Source organism: Salvelinus fontinalis, chromosome 5 (genome assembly GCF_029448725.1).
Source record: "Salvelinus fontinalis isolate EN_2023a chromosome 5, ASM2944872v1, whole genome shotgun sequence".
In the NCBI taxonomy this organism is placed as follows: domain Eukaryota; kingdom Metazoa; phylum Chordata; class Actinopteri; order Salmoniformes; family Salmonidae; genus Salvelinus; species Salvelinus fontinalis.
This window is the reverse complement of record NC_074669.1, coordinates 19,025,405-19,050,470: the sequence shown is the minus strand read 5'-3', so window position 1 is coordinate 19,050,470 and position 25,066 is coordinate 19,025,405. Positions and strand designations below refer to the sequence as shown.

Genomic DNA, 25,066 nt, shown 5'->3' with positions numbered 1-25,066 from the left:
TTCTTTAGGTATGTAGTGAAGTAAAAGTTGTCCAAAATATAAATAGTAAAGTACAGATACCCCCAAAAACATTAAAGTATTTGTACTTATTTACTTTACACCACTGCTGATCCTGTCCTGCTACAACTGTAAGTTATTTCCTCTGCGGTGATGTGACTATGGTGAAGGGTTAACGGACATAGGCTTGGATCAGATCTCATTAAAGGGGGAAAGTTCCATCTCATTCTTGATCCCAGTGAAAAGTGCGGCAGGTAGCCTATCAGTTAAGAGCGTTGGGCCAGTTACCCGAAAGGTTTCTGGTTTGATCCCCGAGCTGACTAGGTAAAAAAATCTGCCGCTGTGCCCTAATTGCTCCTGTATGTCACTCTGGATAAGAGTATCTGCTAAATGAGTAAAACATATGAAATGGAGATAAAATCAGAATGAGCTTGTCAAGCGTTGTAACGGTTTTCTTCCAGGGGTGAAGGAGAGGACCAAAGTGCAGCGCGGCTAGTGTTAAACATGTTTAATAAAGAACAAGTAAAACACTACAAACAACAATACAAAATAACAAATGTGCAAAAACCGACACAGACCTATCTGGTGCAGACAATCACAGAGACAGGAAACAACCACCCACAACAAACCAGGTGAAATCACCTACCTTAATATGACTCTCAATCAGAGGAAATGAAAACCACCTGCCTCTAATTGAGAGCCATATCAGGTCACCCTTAAACAAACATAGAAACACATAACATAGACTACCCACCCAAACTCACGCCCTGACCGTCAAACACATACAAAATAACAGAAAACCGGTCAGGAACGTGACAAGCGTCTCTTAAGGGACCATATCAATGGGATGTCCTAGCACTCTGACTCATGTCAAGTGAAGGAGCTACTTGCCAAGGCCTCCATATTGCTTCAGCTTGTAGTTAACAATGACTCACACTGCTTGTTTTTGTCGTCTGAGGATGATATGTTGCCTGTGGTTACCGTTACCCCATCCCTTTGTTTCACTTCTGTTTTGGCAATATGTTATTAGATGATTAACCTACAGTATATGATGAATTACCAGCTTACAGTAGATATACTCAGCTTGTTCAAAACATGTTTTGAACAATTCCTATGATGAAGGATTAAATACAGTAAATATTTTTGGGAATCCGTATTAAAGTCCATGCCTAACAGAACAGCAGTAAGAGGCCTAAGAGTTCCACCTGTCCCCACATTATAACACATACCATCCTTTATATGAGGATTTAAACTGGCTTCATAAAGCTTCCCAGTTGTCCTCTAAAAGCATTTTATAATAAGCAACGCAAATGACCTTGGTAGGGTCACATGCTGTGGTCATGGATAGACAGTGTTCCCCATGTTAATCAGGCTGCAGGACAAGATCAGAGAGGCTATTAGTGAGGGTATCTTTATACCACCAGCCTGTAAACCTTCTATCCCACCGTTACAGAATAGAGAGACTTCAGAGTGAACTCTTTAGATCTCAACATAAATGAGCGTAGCTGACTTTGTTATATGCTCACATCAATAGTTGTTAGTTATTCCAACCATGTCTTGCTTGTACTAATGAAGGCCCACAATGCCTCAGTAATGTGAAACAGAGATAATGGAGAGAGCTAATGGAATCTCCATTACAGCTCCATTAGTGGTGGAATTAAGGGAGAAAAGAGAGGGATGGATACAATTTCTAAAACATTTTTTAGAATGGACCTTCTATTTTAATGGTTGAATATGATACAATTATAACACAAACGTGCTTTATTTATGCCTTTCTATCAACCATTGGAGAGCATCAATCAGCCAGGAGATTGTGTGTGACGTCTCTCTGCTCCACTGCTGCTCAGACAGGTGAGAGAGATGAGGGGAGACGCATGACTGCATGGCTGCCTTCCTCTCTGCGTTTCTGCCTTTCTGGCTGTGCAGTCTGATAACCCGCCCTGTAATGAGAGTAATGGGGAGATATCAGCACTTGCTCCTCACCCCCTGGGGACGCGTTCTGCTACACCTCACCACATTTTAACGCTGGTGAGCGTCAACGTTGCTTTAACTGCCAGTCAGTCAGACCTGCCAGTGCTCCTCTCTCTGCCCATCGTCGTCTCAAGTAACCAGACAAGAAAACAACGACCCAGACCAAACCACAATTCCGCAATGCAACCCGCAGACAAAGACAACTATTCAAACATCTGAATGAGGAATTTATTGAAATGCCTGTCAGTTCTAAAGGTACTTATGTGACTACATATGGCACGGTCGGATAATGCATAGGAGAGTCTTCAAGACAGACCAAGGGCTGTTTTTGTCTATTGATGTCAGGAAGTGGGCAAGAGGGTGTGGAACTACTAGGGGCCTCTTTGGGTAAGCACTGTACACCTAAGAGCCATCGGGGGATAATGGACCCATACCAGCATAAGGCACCCAGACAGACACACACCTGCCCAGCTGCCCTGGGAAGCTGGCTGTGCCTGGGCTCCCGCTCGCTCTCTCCCCCCCCCCCCCCCTGACATACCAGAGGCAGGACAATGCAGAAGAATGCCTGGTGATCACAAAGATCCTGGCTGAGATTCCACCGGGATAGAGCACAGATAATAGGGACAAAGACTCTAATGCACTGTGGTGGAAAACTAACTCTCTGATGCCTTAATGAAAACAATCTGGTCCAGATCACTGCTCCATTGCACCAGGGATGATAAAGGCAAAGCAAACAGACTAGCTGAGAATTTGAACTTTGCACGGTGTCGTTATGAATGATGTTATTATCATGTGACTAAAGCGAACTTGTCACTTCACTTGCATCAATAATATACGTTATCAATGATTTGTAATTATTTGTAAGCTAACCCTGATCTCATTAAGTACATGACCGCAGAATAATTTCCTCTGTTTGGATATTTCAGTATTGTTAACACAAGCTGAAAGGCATGTTCCAAACAGCAGAAAATATCTTCTAACCAAACCTATCATTTAACTTGTCTGTTTTGTCTTGCTGTGGAACAATGCACGCTGGAACCCTGAGAGAAACAAAGTGGTGTTTGTGAAGACACCACCAAGAATGTATGGTTTTGAAACCAAAGCAAGCCCCTGGTTTGAAGTGTAAGAAAGGGCACCGTTGGCAGCAGAGTGGCAGCCCAGTAATGACAGGCAGTGTGTGGTGCTGGCCTAACTAGATTAGGGGAAGGAGAGGACACACTCAGTTTGGAGGGAGGGGAAAGGTGTCCTTGGTGTCTGCCTGGCTAAAAACGGTACTGTCTAGCCCCCGAAGAAGGCTGTTGTAGTTGAAATGCTGTCTGCATTGTGGTACAGTTTGGTATACTTCGCGGGCTTGTAATTTGCAGGCTTTCTTTCCTTCTTCATATTGCCTAACCCTTCACCCATCCATCTCTACAGGACCTGTTGCACCTGAATGAGCTGGATCTGCTGGAGCTGGGGGTCCGTAACCACCTCCACCGCATCCACCTCCTCACGAGCATCCAGATACTGCAGGAGAGCGAGAGGAGGAGAGGTCAGTGGCTCAACATCTCACTGGTAGTTATCTTCCTATACCAAACCTGTTCATGAAAAATATACTTTGTTGGTCTGTTCACATTATGAGTCACTGTTGTTGTGACTCAAATCCTGAAAAGTAATTCCCACTGAAATATTCCCAGTTATTCCTTTTGAAAGCCACAATATTACAGCATACATTTTGAGCTGTTGTTTGCTAAATGCCGTGCATATGCCACATACTGTAACACGCACTGCCGATGCACTTACACTTCTTTGGATGGGAAAGTAGGGAAAGTGGCCGTGCTTTAACAAGAGAAGTGTCTTTCTCTTCCAACACTCACACGGCTGACCAAACAGGAGCAGGCCTTCTCATGGCTGTTTTCACAGACTGGCTCAGGCCCTGTTTGTCTGGTTCCCAGCCCTCCCTTCCGCTGTCTCCCCCTGTCCGGTCGTCTGTTTGTGTTGGGAAGCGCAGGCCCCATAATGTGTTTGGAAGTATAGAGAGAATAGAGAGGATAGGCCTAGTGAGGAACAAGACCCCCGGCACTCTCCCACCAGCCACTGCCACCCCACGGCCCCACCTTTCTGGTCCAGGGGTCAGAGGAGAGGCCCCTCCAGAGAAACGGTGTCGTGCTGAATAGTAGCTGACACTTTTCTTATAGTCACCAGGGAAAACGATGTGCCCTAGTTAAAGGCTATAGACTTTTTCCTGGCCATCTGAGTGAATAAAGTCACCAGTGACTTGACTCATCAGTGACTTGATGAGGATAATCAACAGTTTTCATGTTTTTTCTTTTCTTCTCCTATTCTTATCCCTTGACGCCACCTATAAAGACAAGAGAAGCTAATGAGGTGTTCAGCTGTAAGTCATGAAAGCACCATGAGGCTGATGGCAACACGTAGGGATTACTGAGATAAGACAGACAGGCATCATGCTCCTGGGAACAGAGAAAGAAATCAAAACAGTCTCATTTACTGTAAACACAGGTATTGTGTCACGCAAAAGGCATGCTTCCGCCTTGGGTGAGTGGGATGTATATACAGCACCACACACATATCACAGCATTATACTCCTACAACCACAGTGGAACACACAAACACCTCAGGTGGCCGGTAGCACCATAATTGGGAGGACGGGATCATAGTAATGGCTGGAACAGAATAAATTGAATGGTATCAAACACATCAAACACATGGTTTCCCTGTGTTTGATCCCATTCCATTTACTTCATTCCAGCTATTATTATTATTATGAGCCATCCTCCCCTCCTGTGACACACACACACACACACACACACACACACACACACACACACACACACACACACACACACACACACACACACACACACACACACACACACACACACACACACACACACACACACAGGGTCTACCCAGGCAGCTGTAAGAGTTGGAGCAGTGGTGACTGCCCTGAGGCAGGTGTCCTGCTGTGTATAATTAACTCTAGAGAAGTGGGGATGAGGACTCATGCATTATACGCCAACTCCCTACTGTTGCTATGGCTACTGCCAAGAGAATGACATTTGGTTTAGAATATTCTAGTAAGGCCGTTTTGTCAATATTCCATTCCTAATAAAAGACACTTCTTGTTTTTATGGGTCTGCAATAAGTGGCTTTGGGCTGCTGGTAAATCCTGTTGTAGCACCTGAGAGGGTTTGTGGTAAAAGGGTCATCCATTCTCATGTTGCACCATCCATCCACACCACAAGTTTAAATGCATCTCTTACAAACGATCAGAAAAGCAAACTTGCAGGGAGTGTTAGTCAATGGTGTGTGGATTCAGGGATAGTGCTAAATAGACAGAGGATGGCTGACTTGACTCACGTGACTCACAGCGAGGGAGAGCTGTGACACACTGGTCTGGACAGGAGACTGTTGCAGAAATGTGCTCCTGAATGTGCTGAGCTTAAATGTTTTCTTTTTTTTTTAAGTATTAGTACCTCACGCTGTTTGGATTTGAAAATCCAACAGTTGTATTGGAAGGGGACGGTGCTCACGGGCTGTGTGTGGCTGTCCATGTGGGTGTTTCAGTGAGAAAGACACAAGGAGAACCAATCAGTAAAAAAGCACATCCCCTTCATTATCGCCGCATCGTGCCCGACAACATCAAAATAGCCTTTTCAGACTCTGAAGTCAGGAGGACTTTGTCACGCCCTGACCTTAGAGAGTCTTTTTATTCTCTATTTTGGTTAGGTCAGGGTGTGACTAGGGTGGGTACTCTAGTGTTTTGTATTTCTATGTTGGCCTGGTATGGTTCCCAATCAGAGGCAGCTGTCTATCGTTGTCTCTGATTGGGGATCATATTTAGGGCAGTCTTTTTTCCACCTGTTGTGTGTGGGATCTTATTTCTGTGTAGTTGCCTGTGAGCACTGCTAGAACTTCACGTTGGTTTATTGTTTTTTTGGTGAGTTTCATTGATTAAATCATGTGGAACTCTACGCACGCTGCGCCTTGGTCCATTTATTCAACAAACGATCGTGACAGACTTTGTTAGGTGTTAGCCAGACTAAAATAGATTAGCCTTCTGTTATTCTGACTGTTATCTTTTCTCTTTGAGGAGTCTGAGCTTTATGAGACAAATATGACACATTCGACATTGTGATTCAGTAATGTAAAGCAGATGGATAAGTTGCCTCAAAACGATTAGAATGGAATTGTCACTATTGAGAAGTATTGCATTTCTTCGGAACATATTTCCCATGCAGTACTGTGTTCCACAGAAGTAGATTCAATGTTTCAGTCATGCTGGGTGTTTTTTTCATATGATGAATTGAAATACAAGCTCTGGAACTTTGGCGGTTTGCTGGTTGTGACAATGTGTAGTTCATACATGCATAATCTATGAGCAGAATTACTGTTTTACCCCAATCAGCCACAAAATTCCTAGTTTGAAAGTGACTGTTTTTCTGGAAGCTGTGCTGCGCCATTTCTCCTAAATTGTCCCCCACATGGGCCAGCCCCTTACCAATTTGAGTTCAACCAATGAGCTTCAGCCCCTCGCCATATGAGTGACAGCAAGCAAGATGTACTTGATAAACCCACAGCAGAGCGAAAGAGAGAGCAATGACATGGTGTACATATGTGACGTAGTACACCATTTTCAGGGACCACTTTTGACTCATGAGTGCTACTTTCAGAACTACTGGCTAAAAAAGTACACAAAAGTACCAGAGAATATTTAATCAAATGATCATGATTTTAAACATTCAAGCACATTGTCATTTCATGCTTTATGACTTTTGTGAAATGCCCTCTCATAACCCACCGTTTCCAAGCCAAATATATGTTGTTAGTATCAGGCTAAGATTCAAAAGCCTTCGATTTAGAGTCGTAAACAATGCCTATTTTCGATTAGGGAGACTTTTAAAATAGGTTTTCATAATATTTGTTATAATTAATTTCTTCCTTTAGTATTCTACAGACTTCTAAACATACATAACATTGCTTTTCTTGGGAAAAAAACATAATGCATCCCGTTTTTTGGTCCTGATGCTCCTATAAGATTCCTTACTGAGCATTTAAGTCACCACTCAGCATCGACATAGATGACAGGCCAGAGAATCGCTGAGAGCAGGTAGTATAAGCCTACCATTAAATGGAGAGTTGGCATGCTGCCTTCCCTTCTATTAGGGCAGATTGTCTATGTACAGTATTTGTTCAAGTTAATGGCATCCTTTGGAAATTGCAAACTCATCTTGTGACCCAGATAAGAGCATTTGAAAGACACAGCACTTTCATCTCTGAGAATTAGAAACACTGCAAAAAAAGTTAGCTGCAATAAATAAAGGTATAAGATCAATGTTATACTAGTCTTTGCCCAGTGAGTCCCACACTATGATCAATTAATCTCATCATGACATACAGCAATCCTCTCTGCATTGCCCCTCAGGTCCTGAAGGTGACATGTGATGTCACAGACATGGCCATGATTGATGGGATGGTTATGGAAACTATTGTGAGATCCAGATTATGACAGCATGGGGATGAAATGCTTGTGGGTTGGATAGAAAGAGATTGAAGTATCCGATGTGATAACAACAATGCCTGCTACTATTACAACAAGATGCCTTTTGAAACTTCATGGGATCAACGTGTTGTGATTGAGGAGGGCGTTCTCCGAGTGGTCCCAGTTCCCATGTCTCCTCTGTCACATTGGGCGGGACAGTGGAAGGTTTGACGGTTAGTGGTGAGAGAGTTCAGCCTGTCCAGACCAGACTAGCTATGATCGTCACCAACATAAACACAGTCCTCCATTGTCAAAAGAGAGAGAGAGAGAGTGAGAGAGAGAGAGAGAGAGAGAGAGAGAGAGAGAGAGAGAGAGAGAGAGAGAGAGAGAGAGAGAGAGCTCCGTTTGGAATAACACTGGTCCTAATGATCTCTTTCTTAGTGCTGATAGCTGATTGTAAAACAGCAAACCAAGTTTAAGCAGGCCATCCACCAGCCTGCTGCATTAGCCACCATGCTACACAGCATTGTCACTGGCACAGGGCCATCCATTATTTTTACAACACGCACTGCTGACTGACAGCCATAGCTTTTGTTGTGCTGTTGGGTCTCAGCCATTCCTCTTCACACTGTGTGTGGACTTCCCCTTGGTGACAGACTGACAGACACTGTTACTAACAGTTGTGGCTGCTTTGCGTGATGTATTGTTGTCTCTACCTTCTTGCCCTTGTGCTGCTGTCTGTGCCCAATAATTTTTGTACCCTGTTTTGTGCTGCTACCATGTTGTGCTGCTGACATGTTTTGTTGCTACCATGTTGTTGTCATGTTTTGTTCCTACCATGCTATTGTAACGGATGTGAAATGGCTAGCTAGTTAGCAGTGGTGCGCGCTAATAGCTTTTCAATCGGTTACGTCACTCGCTTTGAGACCTTGAAGTAGTGGTTCCCCATACTCTGCAAGGGCCGCGGCCTTTGTGGAGCGATGGGTAACGATGCTTCGTGGGTGTCAGTTGTTGACGTGTGCAGAAGGTCCCTGGTTCGCGCCCGGGGCGAGAGGGCAGACTAAAGTTAAACTATTACATTGATGTTGTTGACCCGGATCACTGGTTGCTGCGGAAAAGGAGGAGGTTGAAAGGGGGGTATGTGAAATGGCTAGCTAGTTAGCGGTGGTGCGCGCTAATAGCGTTTCAATCGGTTACGTCACTCGTTTTGAGACCTTGAAGTAGTGGTTCGCGGCCTTTGTGGAGCGATGGGTAACGATGCTTTGTGGGTGTCAGTTGTTGATGTGTGCAGAAGGTCCCTGGTTCGCGCCCGGGGCGAGGGAACGGACTAAAGTTAAACTGTTACACTATGTTGTTGTCTAAGGCCTCTCTTTATGTAGTGTTGTGTCTCTTGTCGTGATGTGTGTTTTGTCCTATATTTGTATTTTATTTATTTAGATTTTTAATCCCAGCCCCCGTCCCTGCAGGAGGCCTTTTGCCTTTTGGTAGGCCGTCATTGTAATAAAGAATTTGTTTCTTAACTGACTTGCCTAGTTAAATAAAGGTTAAATAAAATAAACAAATGTAAACAGGTCGTCAGTAGTGTGAGAAGATAGATGGACAGAAATTCAGCAGCATGCTGATGAGCTATTATTTGTCCCTGACGCAAAACACGAGTTACCATGGTGAGAGAATTCCACCATGGAGACTGTGCACCAAACATTGGTCATAACTGAATACCAGAGAATTTTATGAGTTGGTGTTGTAGTTGAGTCATATTTAGCTTAACCTGGTCCCACTAACGCTGTTCTGTTATCAGAAGAGTGTTCACCAACAGAGTTAGGATGATGCAGTAACACTGTGGTTGTGTAGCCCCTGGTTTGATCACAGGTTAAATATCCACTCCTCCAAAGAAATGGATTCCATGCCAACTGAAGTACAACACATCCTTGAATTTATACGCCGTTAAAAGTTATGGAATGAGGCGTTCTTTTAAACAAGGATAGTTTACATGTGCTGATAAACTGTTCTTCTTCTCAGCCTTGGGTACTGGGCGGAGAGGGACGTCTTCAGGTTTACATACTGTCCTCTACTCAGATCGAAACTACAGCATAGGGAAAAGACTGTTAGAGAAACAGTCTTAGTAGACATCCAGTACTTCCCTGTACAAAAACATTTCCCTTTACAGAACAAAATCACTGTATTTTCCCCAGAGGGAACTTGGTTATGATTGACAGCTCATGGGCATGGGATGGCTGGCTCCTGAGTCATGGTGGCTGTTAATGGGCATCAACAGGCAGTGCTGTGAGTAACCACCAGCAGATTACAGATCAGGGTCTTGACTCAGAGCAAATATTGGGTGGAGGAGTGATCAGAGGAGTGATTTCCTGGAAATGCCCTCCTTTCTTTACAACCATGTGAGAAATGGGATGGATCAGGACTTTTGGATCTTTTCAGAGGGGAAAAAAGCAAAGCACCTGGCATCCAAACGTTCCCTCGGTGAGTGCATGTGCACTGGAGAGAGTTTGTGTGTGTGTGTGTGTGTAACGAACGTCGTCGGGAGAAGGAGAAGAGGACCAAGGTGCAGCATAGTAAGTATTCATAATACGTTATTTTAATAAATATGAACACTCTAACAAAACAACAACACAACAAACTAACAGTTCTGTAAGGTGACGAAAAACATTAAACAGAAAATAATCACCCACAACTCAAAGTGGGAAAACAGACAACGATAGACAGCTGCCTCTGATTGAGAACCACACACAGCCAAACACAAAGAAATAGACAACATAGAACACCAGACATAGATTGCCCACCCAAACTCACGCCCTGACCAACCAAAATAGAGACATAAAAAAGATCTCTTCGGTCAGGGCATCGTTACACTCCAGCTCTATATTGACAGAACCACCCCCCCCCCCCCCCCCCCCCAAAGGTGCGGACTCCGGCCGCAAAACCTGAACCTATAGGGGAGGGTCTGGGTGGGCATTTCACCGCGGTGGCGGCTCTGGTGTGGGACCCTTACCGCCGACCCCGGACCGGGGACCCTCGCAGTGGGCCCCGGACAGGAGGGCGACCCTGGCTGCTCCGGACAGGAGGGAGACCCTGGCTGCTCCGGACAGGAGGGAGACTCTGGCTGCTCCGGACAGGAGGGAGACTCTGGCTGCTCCGGACAGGAGGGAGACTATGGCTGCGTGTGTGTGTGTGTGTGTCCCTTGTGTGTGTAACAGTATAACTTTAGTCCGTCCCCTCTCGCGAACCAGGGACTCTCTGCACACATCAACAACAGTCACCAACGAAGCATCGTTACCCATCGCTCCACAAAAGCCGCGGCCCTTGCAGAGCAAGGGGAACCACTACTTCAAGGTCTCAAAGCGAGTGACGTAACCGATTGAAACGCTATTAGCGCGCACCACCGCAAACTAGCTAGCCATTTCACATCCGTTACACTCACCCCCCTTTCGACCTCCTCCTTTTCCGCAGCAACCAGTGATCCGGGTCAACAGCATCAATGTAACAGTATAACTTTAGTCCGTCCCCTCGCCCCGACCCGGGCGCGAACCCGGGACCCTCTGCACACATCAACAACAGTCACCAACGAAGCGTCGTTACCCATCGCTCCACAAAAGCCACGGCCCTTGCAGAGCTAGGGGAACCACTACTTCAAGGTCTCAAAGCGAGTGACGTAACCGATTGAAACGCTATTAGCGCGCACCACCGCTAACTAGCTAGCCATTTCACATCCGTTACACGTGCATGCATGTGTGTGTATGTAGTTGAGGTGCCTGAGGACACCCAGGTCAAAAGATAGCACCAGGTCTGTACAGTGTCACTCAATGACAAGCTGTGCCAAGCCAGACTTCACCAATACATAAAGGAGAACACACAGACACTGTCTACATTATCAACAATTCTCTAATTGGTTCATGTCAAAGAACATGACTTTGACTGATTGAAGTTACATCACATAGTATGCCATTCTGTTTATGTAACATTTCTATACTAAACACGTTTCATATTTGTAATGTGTGAAACATTTTTAGATACCTGACACCTTGATAAATGAGGGGTGTTATGAGGTATACTCATCTAGAGTATAGTCCTGGCAGGTGCAGTGAAACTGGAGATTGTCTGATTCCAGATGTTTTTACAGTGTATGCCTGGTGTGTGACTTTGACTGAAATAGTTGACGTTACTCATGTTGGGTGCCATTACTGTTTATATTTAGGTGCAGGAGCTCCACAATACTTTTTAGCTAATATTCTACAAGAGGAAATGCAGTAGAACATTTGAGCTCCTGCCCAAATCAAGCACTGCTCCTGACAAACGACCCAGCTGGGTCTCATGTGCTGAAGGCTTCTGTGGAGACACACACATTCACACACACATACACACATACACACACACACACACACACACACACACACACACACACACACACACACACACACACACACACACACAGAGCCCTGACCCTGAGTCACCGTGGCAGATTTAGCATAACGTTACACAAAACAAACATCACCTGACTTAAGATGACGCCGAAGAGGATGGCTGATGTTTTACATGCCCATAACCAATTGTGCTATTTTGAATTAACTTCTTTTGTTACTTATTTTGTACATAATGTTGCTGCTACCGTCTCTTATGAACGAAAATAACTTCTGGACATCAGAAATGGGATTACTCACCACGAACTGGAAGAAGCTTTTTCCTTTAACGAGTCCAACGATAAAGATATACTTATCTCCTGGGAACAGGCCCAGATCCCCGTCATTTGCATGAAGAAAAGATGGAGGAAAGAGGATGCCGATCGAGCTGCCTTTTGAGAATCCGTAAGTGAGCGAGTGAACTCCCACTGCCATCAATTCTACTTGCTAACATGCAATCATTGGAAAGTAAATTTGATGACCTACGATTACCCTATCTACCAATTTCTTATGTTTCACCGAGTCGTGGCTGAACGACGACATGGATAATATAGAGCTGGAGTGTAACGATGTACGTACGCTGAGAGTCGGGAAGCAAGTTCAGGGAGTGAATACATTTAATAAATAAACGAACATGAACAAATCAAGAAACACGAACAGCGCACCGACATGAAACAGATACAGAAATAATAAGACCTGAGGAAGGAACCAAAGGGAGTGACATAAATAAGGCAGGTAATCAAGGAGGGGATGTGTCAATAAGCGCTGGTGCGCATGACTTTGGTGACAGGTGTGCGTCATAATCAGCAGTCTGGTGACCTAGAGGGCAGAGAGGGAGTATACGTGATCGTACCCCTCCCTGATGTGCGGCCCCAGCCGCAGGACGCCGACCAGAGGGACGTTCCCGGGGATCAGGAGCAGACCAGTTGACCCCGTAAAGGCACAGGAACCTTACGAGCAGCCTGAAGTGCCGGAGCCTGGCGAGCCAGCTGTGGCATGGGAGCCTGCCGAGTCTTGAAAACCTTACGAGTTAGCTAAGGCATGGAAGCCTGATGAGCTAGCTGAGGCATCCTCGGGAGACACGGCAACAGACGCTTGACCCGCCAACCGAGTCTTGATACCCTGTTGTACCGACTGAGGTATGAATGCCTGAAAAGCCGTCAGAACCCAGACCCGACGACACCTCCAACACAAAAACAAGAAACACGCCTTGATGCTTCCCTTTGGTGAGGCATTATTCTGTAACGATGTACGCTGAGAGTCGGGAAGCAAGTTCAGGGAGTGAATACATTTAATAAATAAACAAACATGAACAAATCAAGAAACATGAACAGCGCACCGACACGAAACAGATACAGAAACAATAATGCCTGGGGAGGGTACCAAAGGGAGTAACATAAATAAGGCAGGTAATCAAGGAGGTGATGGAGTCCAGGTTAGTGTCAATAAGCGCTGGTGCGTGTGACGATGGTGACAGATGTGCGTAATAATCAGCAATCTGGTAAACTAGAGGGCAGAGAGGTAGTATACATGACATGGGGGGATTTTCAATGCCCCGGCAGAACAGAGAAGCTACGTCTGGTAAGACGAGGGGTGGGGGTGTGTGTCTTTTTGTCAATAACAGCTGGTGTGCAATGTCTAATATTAAAGAAGTTTCGCGGTATTGCTCGCTTGAGGTAGAGTACCTTATGATAAGCTGTAGACAACACTATCTACCAAGAGAGTTCTCATCTATATTATTCGTAGCTGTCTATTTACCACCACAGACCGATGCTGGCACTAAGACAGCACTCAACCAACTCTATAAGGCCATAAGCAAACAAGAAAATGCTCATCCAGAAACTGCGCTCCTAGTGGCGGGGGACTTTAATGCAGGCAAACTTAAATCAGTTTTACCAAATTTTTACCAGCATGTCACATGTGTAACCAGAGGAAAAAAACCCACCTTTACTCCACACACAGGGATGCATACAAAGCTCTCCCGCGCCCTCCATTTGGCAAATCTGACCATAATTATATCCTCCTGATTCTTGCTTAAAAGCATAAACTAAAGCAGGAAGTACCAGTGACTCACTCAATATGGAAGTGGTCAGATGACGCGGATGCTACGCTACAGGACTGGTTTGCTAGCACAGACTGGAATATGTTCTGGGATTCATCCAATGGCATCCAATTTTCTCTGCACAGACCATACAAACGCTTCACACCGCGTGGCCGCGGCCACCCTAACCTGGTGGTCCCAGCCCGCACGACCCACGTGGAGTTCCAGGTCTCCGGTAGCCTCTGGAACTGCCGATCTGCGGCCAACAAGGCAGAGCTCATCTCAGCCTGTGCGTCCCTCCAGTCCCTCGACGTCTTGGCACTGACGGAAACATGGCTCACCACAGATAACACTGCTACTCCTACTGCTCTCTCTTCGTCTGCCCACGTGTTCTCGCACACCCCGAGAGCTTCTGGTCAGCGGGGTGGTGGCACCGGATCCTCATCTCTCCCAAGTGGTCATTCTCTCTTTCTCCCCTTACCCATCTGTCTATCGCCTCCTTTGAATTCCATGCTGTCACAGTTACCAGCCCTTTCAAGCTTAACATCCTTATCATTTATCGCCCTCCAGGTTCCCTCGGAGAGTTCATCAATGAGCTTGATGCCTTGATAAGCTCCTTTCCTGAGGACGGCTCACCTCTCACAGTTCTGGGTGACTTTAACCTCCCCACGTCTACCTTTGACTCATTCCTCTCTGCCTCCTTCTTTCCACTCCTCTCCTCTTTTGACCTCACCCTCTCACCTTCCCCCCCTACTCACAAGGCAGGCAACACGCTTGACCTCATCTTTACTAGATGCTGTTCTTCCACTAACCTCATTGCAACTCCCCTCCAAGTCTCCGACCACTACCTTGTATCCTTTTCCCTCTCGCTCTCATCCAACACTTCCCACACTGCCCCTACTCGGATGGTATCGCGCCGTCCCAACCTTCGCTCTCTCTCCCCCGCTACTCTCTCCTCTTCCATCTTATCATCTCTTCCCTCTGCCCAAACCTTCTCCAACCTATCTCCTGATTCTGCCTCCTCAACCCTCCTCTCCTCCCTTTCTGCATCCTTTGACTCTCTATGTCCCCTATCCTCCAGGCCGGCTCGGTCCTCCCCTCCCGCTCCGTGGCTCGACGACTCATTGCGAGCTCACAGAACAGGGCTCCGGGCAGCCGAGCGGAAATGGAGGAAAACTCGCCTCCCTGCGGACCTGGCATCCTTTCACTCCCTCCTCTCTACATTTTCCTCTTCCGTCTCTGCTGCTAAAGCCACTTTCTACCACTCTAAATTCCAAGCATCTGCCTCTAACCCTAGGAAGCTCTTTGCCACCTTCCCCCTCCCTCCTGAATCCTCCTCCCCCCCCCCCTCCTCCCTCTCTGCAGACGACTTCGTCAACCATTTCGAAAAGAAGGTCGACGACATCCGATCCTCGTTTGCTAAGTCAAACGACACCGCTGGTTCTGCTCACACTGCCCTACCCTGTGCTCTGACCTCTTTCTCCCCTCTCTCTCCAGATGAAATCTCGCGTCTTGTGACGGCCGGCCGCCCAACAACCTGCCCGCTTGACCCTATCCCCTCCTCTCTTCTCCAGACCATTTCCGGAGACCTTCTCCCTTACCTCACCTCGCTCATCAACTCATCCTTGACCGCTGGCTACGTCCCTTCCGTCTTCAAGAGAGCGAGAGTTGCACCCCTTCTGAAAAAACCTACACTCGATCCCTCCGATGTCAACAACTACAGACCAGTATCCCTTCTTTCTTTTCTCTCCAAAACTCTTGAACGTGCCGTCCTTGGCTAGCTCTCCTGCTATCTCTCTCAGAATGACCTTCTTGATCCAAATCAGTCAGGTTTCAAGACTAGTCACTCAACTGAGACTGCTCTTCTCTGTATCACGGAGGCGCTCCGCACTGCTAAAGCTAACTCTCTCTCCTCTGCTCTCATCCTTCTAGACCTATCGGCTGCCTTCGATACTGTGAACCATCAGATCCTCCTCTCCACCCTCTCCGAGTTGGGCATCTCCGGCGCGGCCCACGCTTGGATTGCGTCCTACCTGACAGGTCGCTCCTACCAGGTGGCGTGGCGAGAATCTGTCTCCTCACCACGCGCTCTCACCACTGGTGTCCCCCAGGGCTCTGTTCTAGGCCCTCTCCTATTCTCGCTATACACCAAGTCACTTGGCTCTGTCATAACCTCACATGGTCTCTCCTATCATTGCTATGCAGACGACACACAATTAATCTTCTCCTTTCCCCCTTCTGATGACCAGGTGGCGAATCGCATCTCTGCATGTCTGGCAGACATATCAGTGTGGATGACGGATCACCACCTCAAGCTGAACCTCGGCAAGACGGAGCTGCTCTTCCTCCCGGGGAAGGACTGCCCGTTCCATGATCTCGCCATCACGGTTGACAACTCCATTGTGTCCTCCTCCCAGAGCGCTAAGAACCTTGGCGTGATCCTGGACAACACCCTGTCGTTCTCAACTAACATCAAGGCGGTGGCCCGTTCCTGTAGGTTCATGCTCTACAACATCCGCAGAGTACGACCCTGCCTCACACAGGAAGCGGCGCAGGTCCTAATCCAGGCACTTGTCATCTCCCGTCTGGATTACTGCAACTCGCTGTTGGCTGGGCTCCCTGCCTGTGCCATTAAACCCCTACAACTCATCCAGAACGCCGCAGCCCGTCTGGTGTTCAACCTTCCCAAGTTCTCTCACGTCACCCCGCTCCTCCGCTCTCTCCACTGGCTTCCAGTTGAAGCTCGCATCCGCTACAAGACCATGGTGCTTGCCTACGGAGCTGTGAGGGGAACGGCACCTCAGTACCTTCAGGCTCTGATCAGGCCCTACACCCAAACAAGGGCACTGCGTTCATCCACCTCTGGCCTGCTTGCCTCCCTACCACTGAGGAAGTACAGTTCCCGCTCAGCCCAGTCAAAACTGTTCGCTGCTCTGGCACCCCAATGGTGGAACAAACTCCCTCACGACGCCAGGACAGCGGAGTCAATCACCACCTTCCGGAGACAACTGAAACCCCACCTCTTCAAGGAATACCTAGGATAGGATAAAGCAATCCTTCTGCCCCCCCCCCTTAAAAGATTTAGATGCACTATTGTAAAGTGGCTGTTCCACTGGATGTCATAAGGTGAATGCACCAATTTGTAAGTCGCTCTGGATAAGAGCGTCTGCTAAATGACTTTAATGTAAATGTAAATTGAGGAGTATACAACCTCAGTCATCGGCTTCATCAATAAGTGCATCGACGATGTCGTCTCCACAGTGACCATACGTACATATCCCAACCAGAAGCCATGCATTACAAGCAACATCCGCATCGAGCTAAAGGCTAGAGCTGCCGCTTTCAAAGAGCGGGACACTAATCCGTATGCCTATAAGAAATAATGCTGTGCCCTCAGACGAACCATCAAACAAGCAAAGCGTCAATACAGGATTAAGATTGAAACCTACTACACCGACTCTGACACTCTTTGGATGTGGCAGGGCTCAAAAACTATTACGGACTACAAAGGGAAACCCAGACGCGAGCTGCCCAGTGACGCTAGCCTACCAAACGAGCTAAATGCCTTTTATGCTCGCTTCAAGGCAAGCAACACTGAAGCATGCATGAGAGCACCAGCTGTTCTGGATGACTGTGTGATAACGCTCTCGGGAGCGGATGTGAGCAAGACCTTCACAAAGCCGCAGAGCCAGATGGATTACCAGGAAATGTACTCAAAGCATGCGCGGACCAACTCGCAAGTATGACATGTTCAACCTCTCCCTGACTGAGTCTGTAATACCTACATGTTTCAAGCAGACCACCATAGTCCCTGCGCCCAAGGAAGCGAAGGTAACCTGCCTAAATGATTACCGCCCCGTAGCACTCTTTGAAAGGCTGGTCATGGCTCACATCAACAGGACCCATTTGCATACCGCCCCAACAGATCCACAGATGACGCAATCTCAATCGCACTCCACACTGCCCTTTCCCACCTGGACAAAAGGAACACCTATGTGAGAATGCTGTTCATTGACTACAGCTCAGAGTTCAACATCATAGTGCCCACAAAGCTCATCACTAAGCTAAGGACCCTGGGACTAAACACCTCCCTCTGCAAATGGATCCTGATGTGCGCCCCCAGGTGGTAAGGGTAGGCAACAACACGTCTTCCACGCTGACCCCCCCCCCCCCCCCCCCACCCAGGAGTGTGTACTTAGTCCCCTCCTGTACTCCTTGTTCACCCATGACTGTGTGGCCACATATGACTCCAACACCGTCATTAAGTTTGCTGACGACACAACAGTGGTAGGCCTGATCACCGACAGCGAAAAGAGCCCTTTGGGAGGAAGTCAGAGAACTGGCAGTGTGGTGCCAGGACAACAACCTCTCCCTCAATGTGAGCAAAACAAAGGAGCTGATCATGACGGTCCGAACAGGCCCCCATTAACATTAACGGGGCTGTCGTGGAGCGGGAAGAGAGTTTCAAGTTCCTTGGTGTTCACATCACCAACAATCTATCATGGTCCAAACACACCAAAACAACCCCCCCCCCCCCCCCCCCATTTGTTTTGTACACTATTGCTACTCTATGTTTATTATCGATGCATAGTCCCTTCACCTCTACCTACATGTACAAATTACCTCTAACCTGTACTCCCGCACACTGACTCGGTACCGGTACCCCCTGTATATAGCCTCATTATTCTTATGTTATTGTGTTACTTTTTATTATTATTTTACTTTAGTTTATTTGGTAAATATTTTCTTAACTCTTCTTGAACTGCACTGTTGGTTAAGAGCTTGTAGTAAGCATTTCACAGTAAGGTCTACACTTGTATTCCGCGCATGTGACAAATAAAGTTTGATTTGATTTGACCTGTGCTCTCAATCATGGGGCCACAGCACTGGTGTCCTCTGCCAGGGTCAGCCAGGAAGGAACACACACAAAAACACACACACTGGGGTGTGTTATATTTAGAGGACAAAGACAGGGGAAAGTGTATTCAGTACCACAGTCAAGACAAACACGACTTCCTCTGTTACAAGACACGATACTAGCTACCTTAAAATTGTATACAAATTATTTTAATGTTTTCAGAGATGTGACCAGATTGCACATCATAGGCCCACTGTTGCATTGTCTGTATAATGACAAGTGACAGTAAAGTCTTGTTCAAAGAACATTAAAAGATATGTATCACTACTTAGACCTTTTTGTTTCTAGCTGCCATGACATAATGTGGAGTGAAACTGGGCAGTAACAAAGGTTGTTGTTGGGAGGGTTAGGCTGCTCTGCCCTCTATCCTAGGCTTTGCTGAAAGAGGAAAAGTAGGGAAAGAGGGGGGAAGAGGAGAGGGAAGTTTTCAGTGCTGCGGGGCAGTGGGAGGATAGGGGTTGAGGGGGAGGATGGGGGGTGAGAAGGAGGATGGGGGAGGTCAGGGGCAGGGGCCGGTCAGGAGACAACTCTGCTGGCTCCACCCAACCCAGAGGGTGTGGCTGGGAAGTCGTAAATCACTCCCATATGGGGTGGTGTGTGTGGAGGAGCAGGGGCATGTGTGTGTGTGTTTCAGAGAGAAAGAGGACTGATCACCCCAATCCACAAAAGTGGAGACAAATTTGACCCCAATAACTACCATGGGATATGCATCAACAGCAACCTTGGGAAAATTCTCTGCATTTTCGAAACTTCGTACATTTCTTCAGTGAAAACAATGTACTGAGCAAATGTCAAATTGGCTTTTTACCAAATTATCGTACGACAGACCACGTATTCACCCTGCACACCCTAATTGAAAAACAAACAAACCAAAACAAAGGCAAAGTCTTCTCATGCCTTGCTGATTTAAAAAAAAAAGAGCCTTTGACTCAATTTGGCATGAGGGTCTGCTATACAAATTTATGGAAAATGGTGTTAGGGGGAAAAACATACAACATTATAAAATCCATGTACACAAACAACAAGTGTGCAGTTAAAATAGGCAAATAACACACACATTTCTTCCCACATGGCCGTGGGGTGAGACAGGGATGCAGCTTAAGCCCGACCCTCTTCAACACATATATCAATGAATTGACGAGGGCACTAGAACAGTCTGCAGCACCCGGCCTCACCCTACGAGAATATGAAGTCAAATGTCTACTGTTTGCTGATGATCTGGTGCTTCTGTCACCAACCAAGGAGGGCCTACAGCAGCACCTAGATCTTCGGCACAGATTCTGCCAGACTAGGGCCCTGACAGTAAATCTCAGTATGACCAAAATAATGGTGTTCCAAAAAAGGTCCAGTCGCCAGGACCACAAATACAAATTCCATCTAGACAGGGCAATAAATTGCAATGTCCGTTCTGTGAGACACCTAAGACAGCACTACAGGGAGACAGGATGGACAACTGATCGTCCTCGCAGTGGCAGACCACGTGTAACAACACCTGCACAGGATCGGAACAACCGAATATCACACCTGCGGGACAGGTACAGGATGGCAATAAAAACTGCCTGAGTTACACCAGGAACGCACAATCCCTCCATCAGTGCTCAGACTGTCCGCAATAGGCTGAGAGAGGCTTGACTGAGGGCTTGTAGGCCTGTTGTAAGGCAAGTCCTCACCAGACATCACCGGCAACAACGTCGCCTGTGGGCACAAACCCACCGTCGCTGGACCAGACAGGACTGGCAAAAAGTGCTCTTCACTGACGAGATGCGGTTTTGTTTCACCAGGGGTGATGCTCGGATTCGTTTATCATTTATCGTCGAAGGAATGAGCGTTACATCAAGGCCTGTACTCTGGAGCGGATCGATTTGGAGGTGGAGGGTCCGTCATGGTCTGGGGCGGTGTGTCACAGCATCATCGGACTGAGCTTGTTGTCATTGCAGCCATCTCAATGCTGTGCGTTACAGGGAAGACATCCTCCTCCCTCATGTGGTACCCTTCCTGCAGGCTCATCCTGACATGACCCTCCATGACAATGCCACCAGCCATACTACTCGTTCTGTGCGTGATTTCCTGCAAGACAGGAATGTCAGTGTTCTGACATAGCCAGCGAAGAGCCCATATCTCAATCCCATTGAGCACGCCTGGAACTTGTTGGATCGGAGGGTGAGGGCTAGGGCCATTCCCCCCAGAAATGTCCGGGAACTTGCAGGTGCCTTGGTGGAAGAGTGGGGTAACATCTCACAGCAAGAACTGGCAAATCTGGTGCGGTCCATGAGGAGGAGATGCACAGCAGTACTTAATGCAGCTGGTGGCCACACCAGATAATGACTGTTACTTTGATTTTGACCCCTCCTTTGTTCAGGGACACATATTTCCATTTCTGTTAGTCACATGTCTGTGGAACTTGTTCAGTTTTTGTCTCAGTTGTTGAATCTTGTTATGTTCATACAAATATGTACACATTAAGTTTGCTGAAAATAAACGCAGTTGACAGTGAGAGGACGTTTCTTTTTTTGCTGATTTTGTGTCCCATGCCAATAAAGCCCCTTAAATTGAATTGAGAGATAGATGTCATACTACTGAGGGGAATAGGAAGGCAACACAGCCACTGTGGGAGGCGTGGGGACACAAAGCCAGAGCGAGAGCGAGAGAGAGAGAGATGAGGAAGGAATTTATTTCTGCACGCTGGTCTTGTTGTTGCCTGTCTGTGTGAGTCTTTGTGCTAGTCAGTCATTTTACTATGCCTTGGACTCAGTAGTGCTACAGCTCAGGAGGAACTCTACTCAAGTAAAGTGAGGAGGAAATCTCTGGCTGTGCTCTTTTTCAAAACAAGTGCAACTTTAAAAAGACAGGTAAGGAATTCTGGAAATGATACTGAATGGAAGTCACAGGGAGTGTTGGAGTGTGATGGTGTTGTATCTAAATGCTGATAGGAGTTACAGAGGTGTGGGCAGTATCTATCTCTCTAGTTTGTTTACGACTTCAAAGAACGTTGATTTATTCAGACTTTACACGTCTTCACTACAACAGGAAACTCTCAGTATTGTTTTTAATAGAATTACTTCAGTCAATTCAGTTTTTACCGCCTTTTCTCACTAACAAGGTCAATATTTTACAAATATTTCCTAAAACGTTTTTATCTTTATTTTACACAATATCATAAGATAAGCATTTCAACTACTGAATCGATGTCTTTCAAGGACTTTGTTTTCTGAGACTTTTCCCTTGGGAAATTGGCCACCTAAGATGCTGTGTGTTTAGGAGAGAGATGACAGTAGCTGGTCTTGTTGGTGAGGAATGGAGTGGCAGCCACCGCTGTGGGCTTTTAATAACTAGCGATTGATATGTCACACACAGACCAGCCATGCAGCCCATAAACTGAGAATCAGCGGGTTTCTCTCTCTCTCTCTCTCTCTCTCTCTCTCTCTCTCTCTCTCTCTCTCTCTCTCTCTCTCTCTCTCTCTCTCTCTCTCTCTCTCTCTCTCTCTCTCTCTCCTTCTCTCTCCTTCTCTCTCTCCTTCTCTCTCTGTAGCTGTCTTTCTCTCTCTCTGAGGAGAGGAAGATCTGAGTTAATATCAAACACCCCCCCTTTCTCAACAAAAGAAGGGCCCAAACAAGTGTCATGTGACAGTTGGGCTCATTGTTCTTTTCAGAGATCTGGAGAGAAAGACTGGCCAGGGGATGCTTCAGTAATGCACTGCTGTGTGTGTGTGTGTGTGTGTGTGTGTGTGTGTGTGTGTGTGTGTGTGTGTGTGTGTGTGTGTGTGTGTGTGTGTGTGTGTGTGTGTGTGTGTGTGTGTGTGTGTGTGTGTGTGTGTGTGTGTGTGTGTGTGTGTGTGTGTGTATGTTTATGCTAATGTCTGTGTGCAAGCATGTTTGTCCTCAGTTTTCCGCCCATCCACTCTCTCTAGTTTGCGGAGAGAGAGGAAGGGCAACCTCACTCGATCAGTTTCCTCTGGTTAATTTTATCCCTCTTCATTTCCCTGCATGATTTTTATTTGTGGCATTGTTTTCCTGTGCCACTCATTAGCTTTCCCGGTGTGTCTGCTTGGCTGTCTGGGTAATGAGGCGCCAGGCCTGCAGCATGTGACAGAGCTGGAGCTGTAGGGCCTTATAAAATCTGCGTAGCGGAGAATGTGGACGGAATCCAGACGTTAAAACTGAATTCAACAATATTTAAAAATGTATTGGTTTTAGTAGTAGGAAATCAACTAAATCTATTGAACATATTAGAAAATGCATTAATTTGCCCAAGTTAATCATAAGTCACGAACAAAATGTATCAGTGATTCGTATTTTCCTGCAACATTGTGAAACGGCACAGGAATGCCCCTGTCTATGTGTGTGTGCGGTGCACGTGTATGTCTACACTTTGTGTAGCCGCTAGCGATGATGCTAATGATTCCATCTCAACCAGAAGAAGGTTTTCCCAAAAACCTTCTCAATTACATGTTAACTTTGCATCAATCCAGTGGCCATTTGTTTTGCAAACTCTGCAATGACATGAGTGCTACAGAAACACTGCTAACCAAACAATGGTCTATTGCTGGTGCGCACAAAATGTATTAGATTCTTCCCAGACGTCAAAAATGGTCCCCTGATGTGGTTGAAACATTGTTGTGGACTTAGAACATCCAATTGTGTTGTTTTTCTATATAAAAAAAGTATGATTATAAGAGGGAAAAAGGAAATCAGGCAAAAATGAAACTGCCTGTTGCCTCCACGCCTCAGCTGATTGGGCATGTGAGCTATTCACAAGTCAGATCCTTTCTCCACAGCTTCCTGTTCCTTCCAGTAAACTAGATACGGTGCAAGCTGGACACCCTGCTATAGAAACCCTGAAAGCCAGCTCAGAGCCTGTATCCAGCCTGATTCACTGTGATTTGTGTACTGAGTGGAGGACCAGCGTTAATGCGGGGAGAGAGAACTCGCAAAGCCCTGGGTGTGAGGGGTCGATGGGGGGAGAGATGTATGGTCAGCCCAAATGTTCACTGAGTACAACAGGCTAATATTCTAAACTAGAGCAGACCAAACTGTTTTGTCTCCCTCAGAACTGCCTGTTTCCATTGTCAGATTTGGGATGGATGGGAGAAGCTGGATGGACATAGCAGTCAGCCTTATAGTGCCAAATGTATTAGAGGTTTTATTTTGCAGAGTACTCTCGTGGCCCACAGCCCCTCTCTGGCCTTTTGTCCACTCAACGCAGGTTTGAATTCATTAAAAAGGACTTGCATTATTCACTAGATTCACATGGAGGAGTGAGTGAGGGGGAAGGCTGGAGAAAACAACATAACTCTGATTATACTGGCCAGTTTGTTTTGAAATGCACTGGAATATTCTCTTCCTCCGCTTTTCAGTAACTTCTCTAATAAGCTTTAGTTTTGATGTTTATAGTTTCATTTCCTTTACATTTTGACTCGCATATCTTTCTGATCAAGGCCAATTTTGGCATTGCTCACGATTAGGTAACAGATTTGTAGATGCTGTGTGACTAGTGCAGGACACAATGCTCCTACTATAAGTACAGTAAAATAAAGACAATATTTGTGTTTGTTGACATGAGCTAATGACATGTGCCATGAGCCAGAACTTTAAAGGGTGTGTGTGTGTTTGTGTGTGTGTGTGTGTGTGTGTGTGTGTGTGTGTGTGTGTGTGTGTGTGTGTGTGTGTGTGTGTGTGTGTGTGTGTGTGTGTGTGTGTGTGTGTGTGTGTGTGTGTGTGTGTGTGTGAGAGAGAGAGAGAGAGTAAAATATGCATAGGATGATGTCAGCAGTGGGCAGCAGTTAAAGTGATGAGAGAACAGAGACAGAGATGGAGAGAGCCAGAGAAAGACCATTGTGCTTGTGAGAGGTAGACAGACAAAAGAGAGAAAGGAAGTGAAACAGTGTGAGGTACAGCAGAGTGACATCATGAGGCAGAAAGGAGACAAAAGAAGAGGGACGGTTGCGATTTTCTACACTCACACCTCAGTTCAAATAACAGCCCTAACCTTGTCACCTCTTCTAGTATTTCACATGAATCATTTATGTTATCAGAATATTGAATATTTATGTTGTCTTAATGAGCCCAGAGAGAGTTAACCCTTTGTCTTCCAGCACGTGCAACAGACTCACCGCAGGGAAGTAATTATCAAACAGCATTCCTTGAGTGGGAACAGATGTGACTGGTTTTGGCCACACTGACTCACTGCTGGTTTCTCATTCTGCTTTTTCTGAAGTCAACAGCAGGCCTCCATACACTGACCA

At 46.5% G+C, this 25,066-nt stretch overlaps 1 protein-coding gene across 3 annotated transcripts in view; it reads left to right on the top strand.

Annotated features, from left to right (window-relative positions):
- The window catches only part of LOC129855260 (breast cancer anti-estrogen resistance protein 3-like), a 101,942-nt gene that overhangs the window by 19,595 nt on the left and 57,281 nt on the right, over positions 1-25,066 (top strand). Inside the window, exon 3 of one of the 3 annotated variants that reach the window (XM_055922718.1) lies at positions 3,385-3,499. In XM_055922718.1, coding sequence (XP_055778693.1) covers positions 3,385-3,499 — 115 coding nt within the window. Of the gene's footprint in view, positions 1-3,384; positions 3,523-21,466; positions 21,674-25,066 lie in introns of those variants that run through there. The other 2 variants (XM_055922720.1, XM_055922719.1) reach the window with 2 other exon arrangements.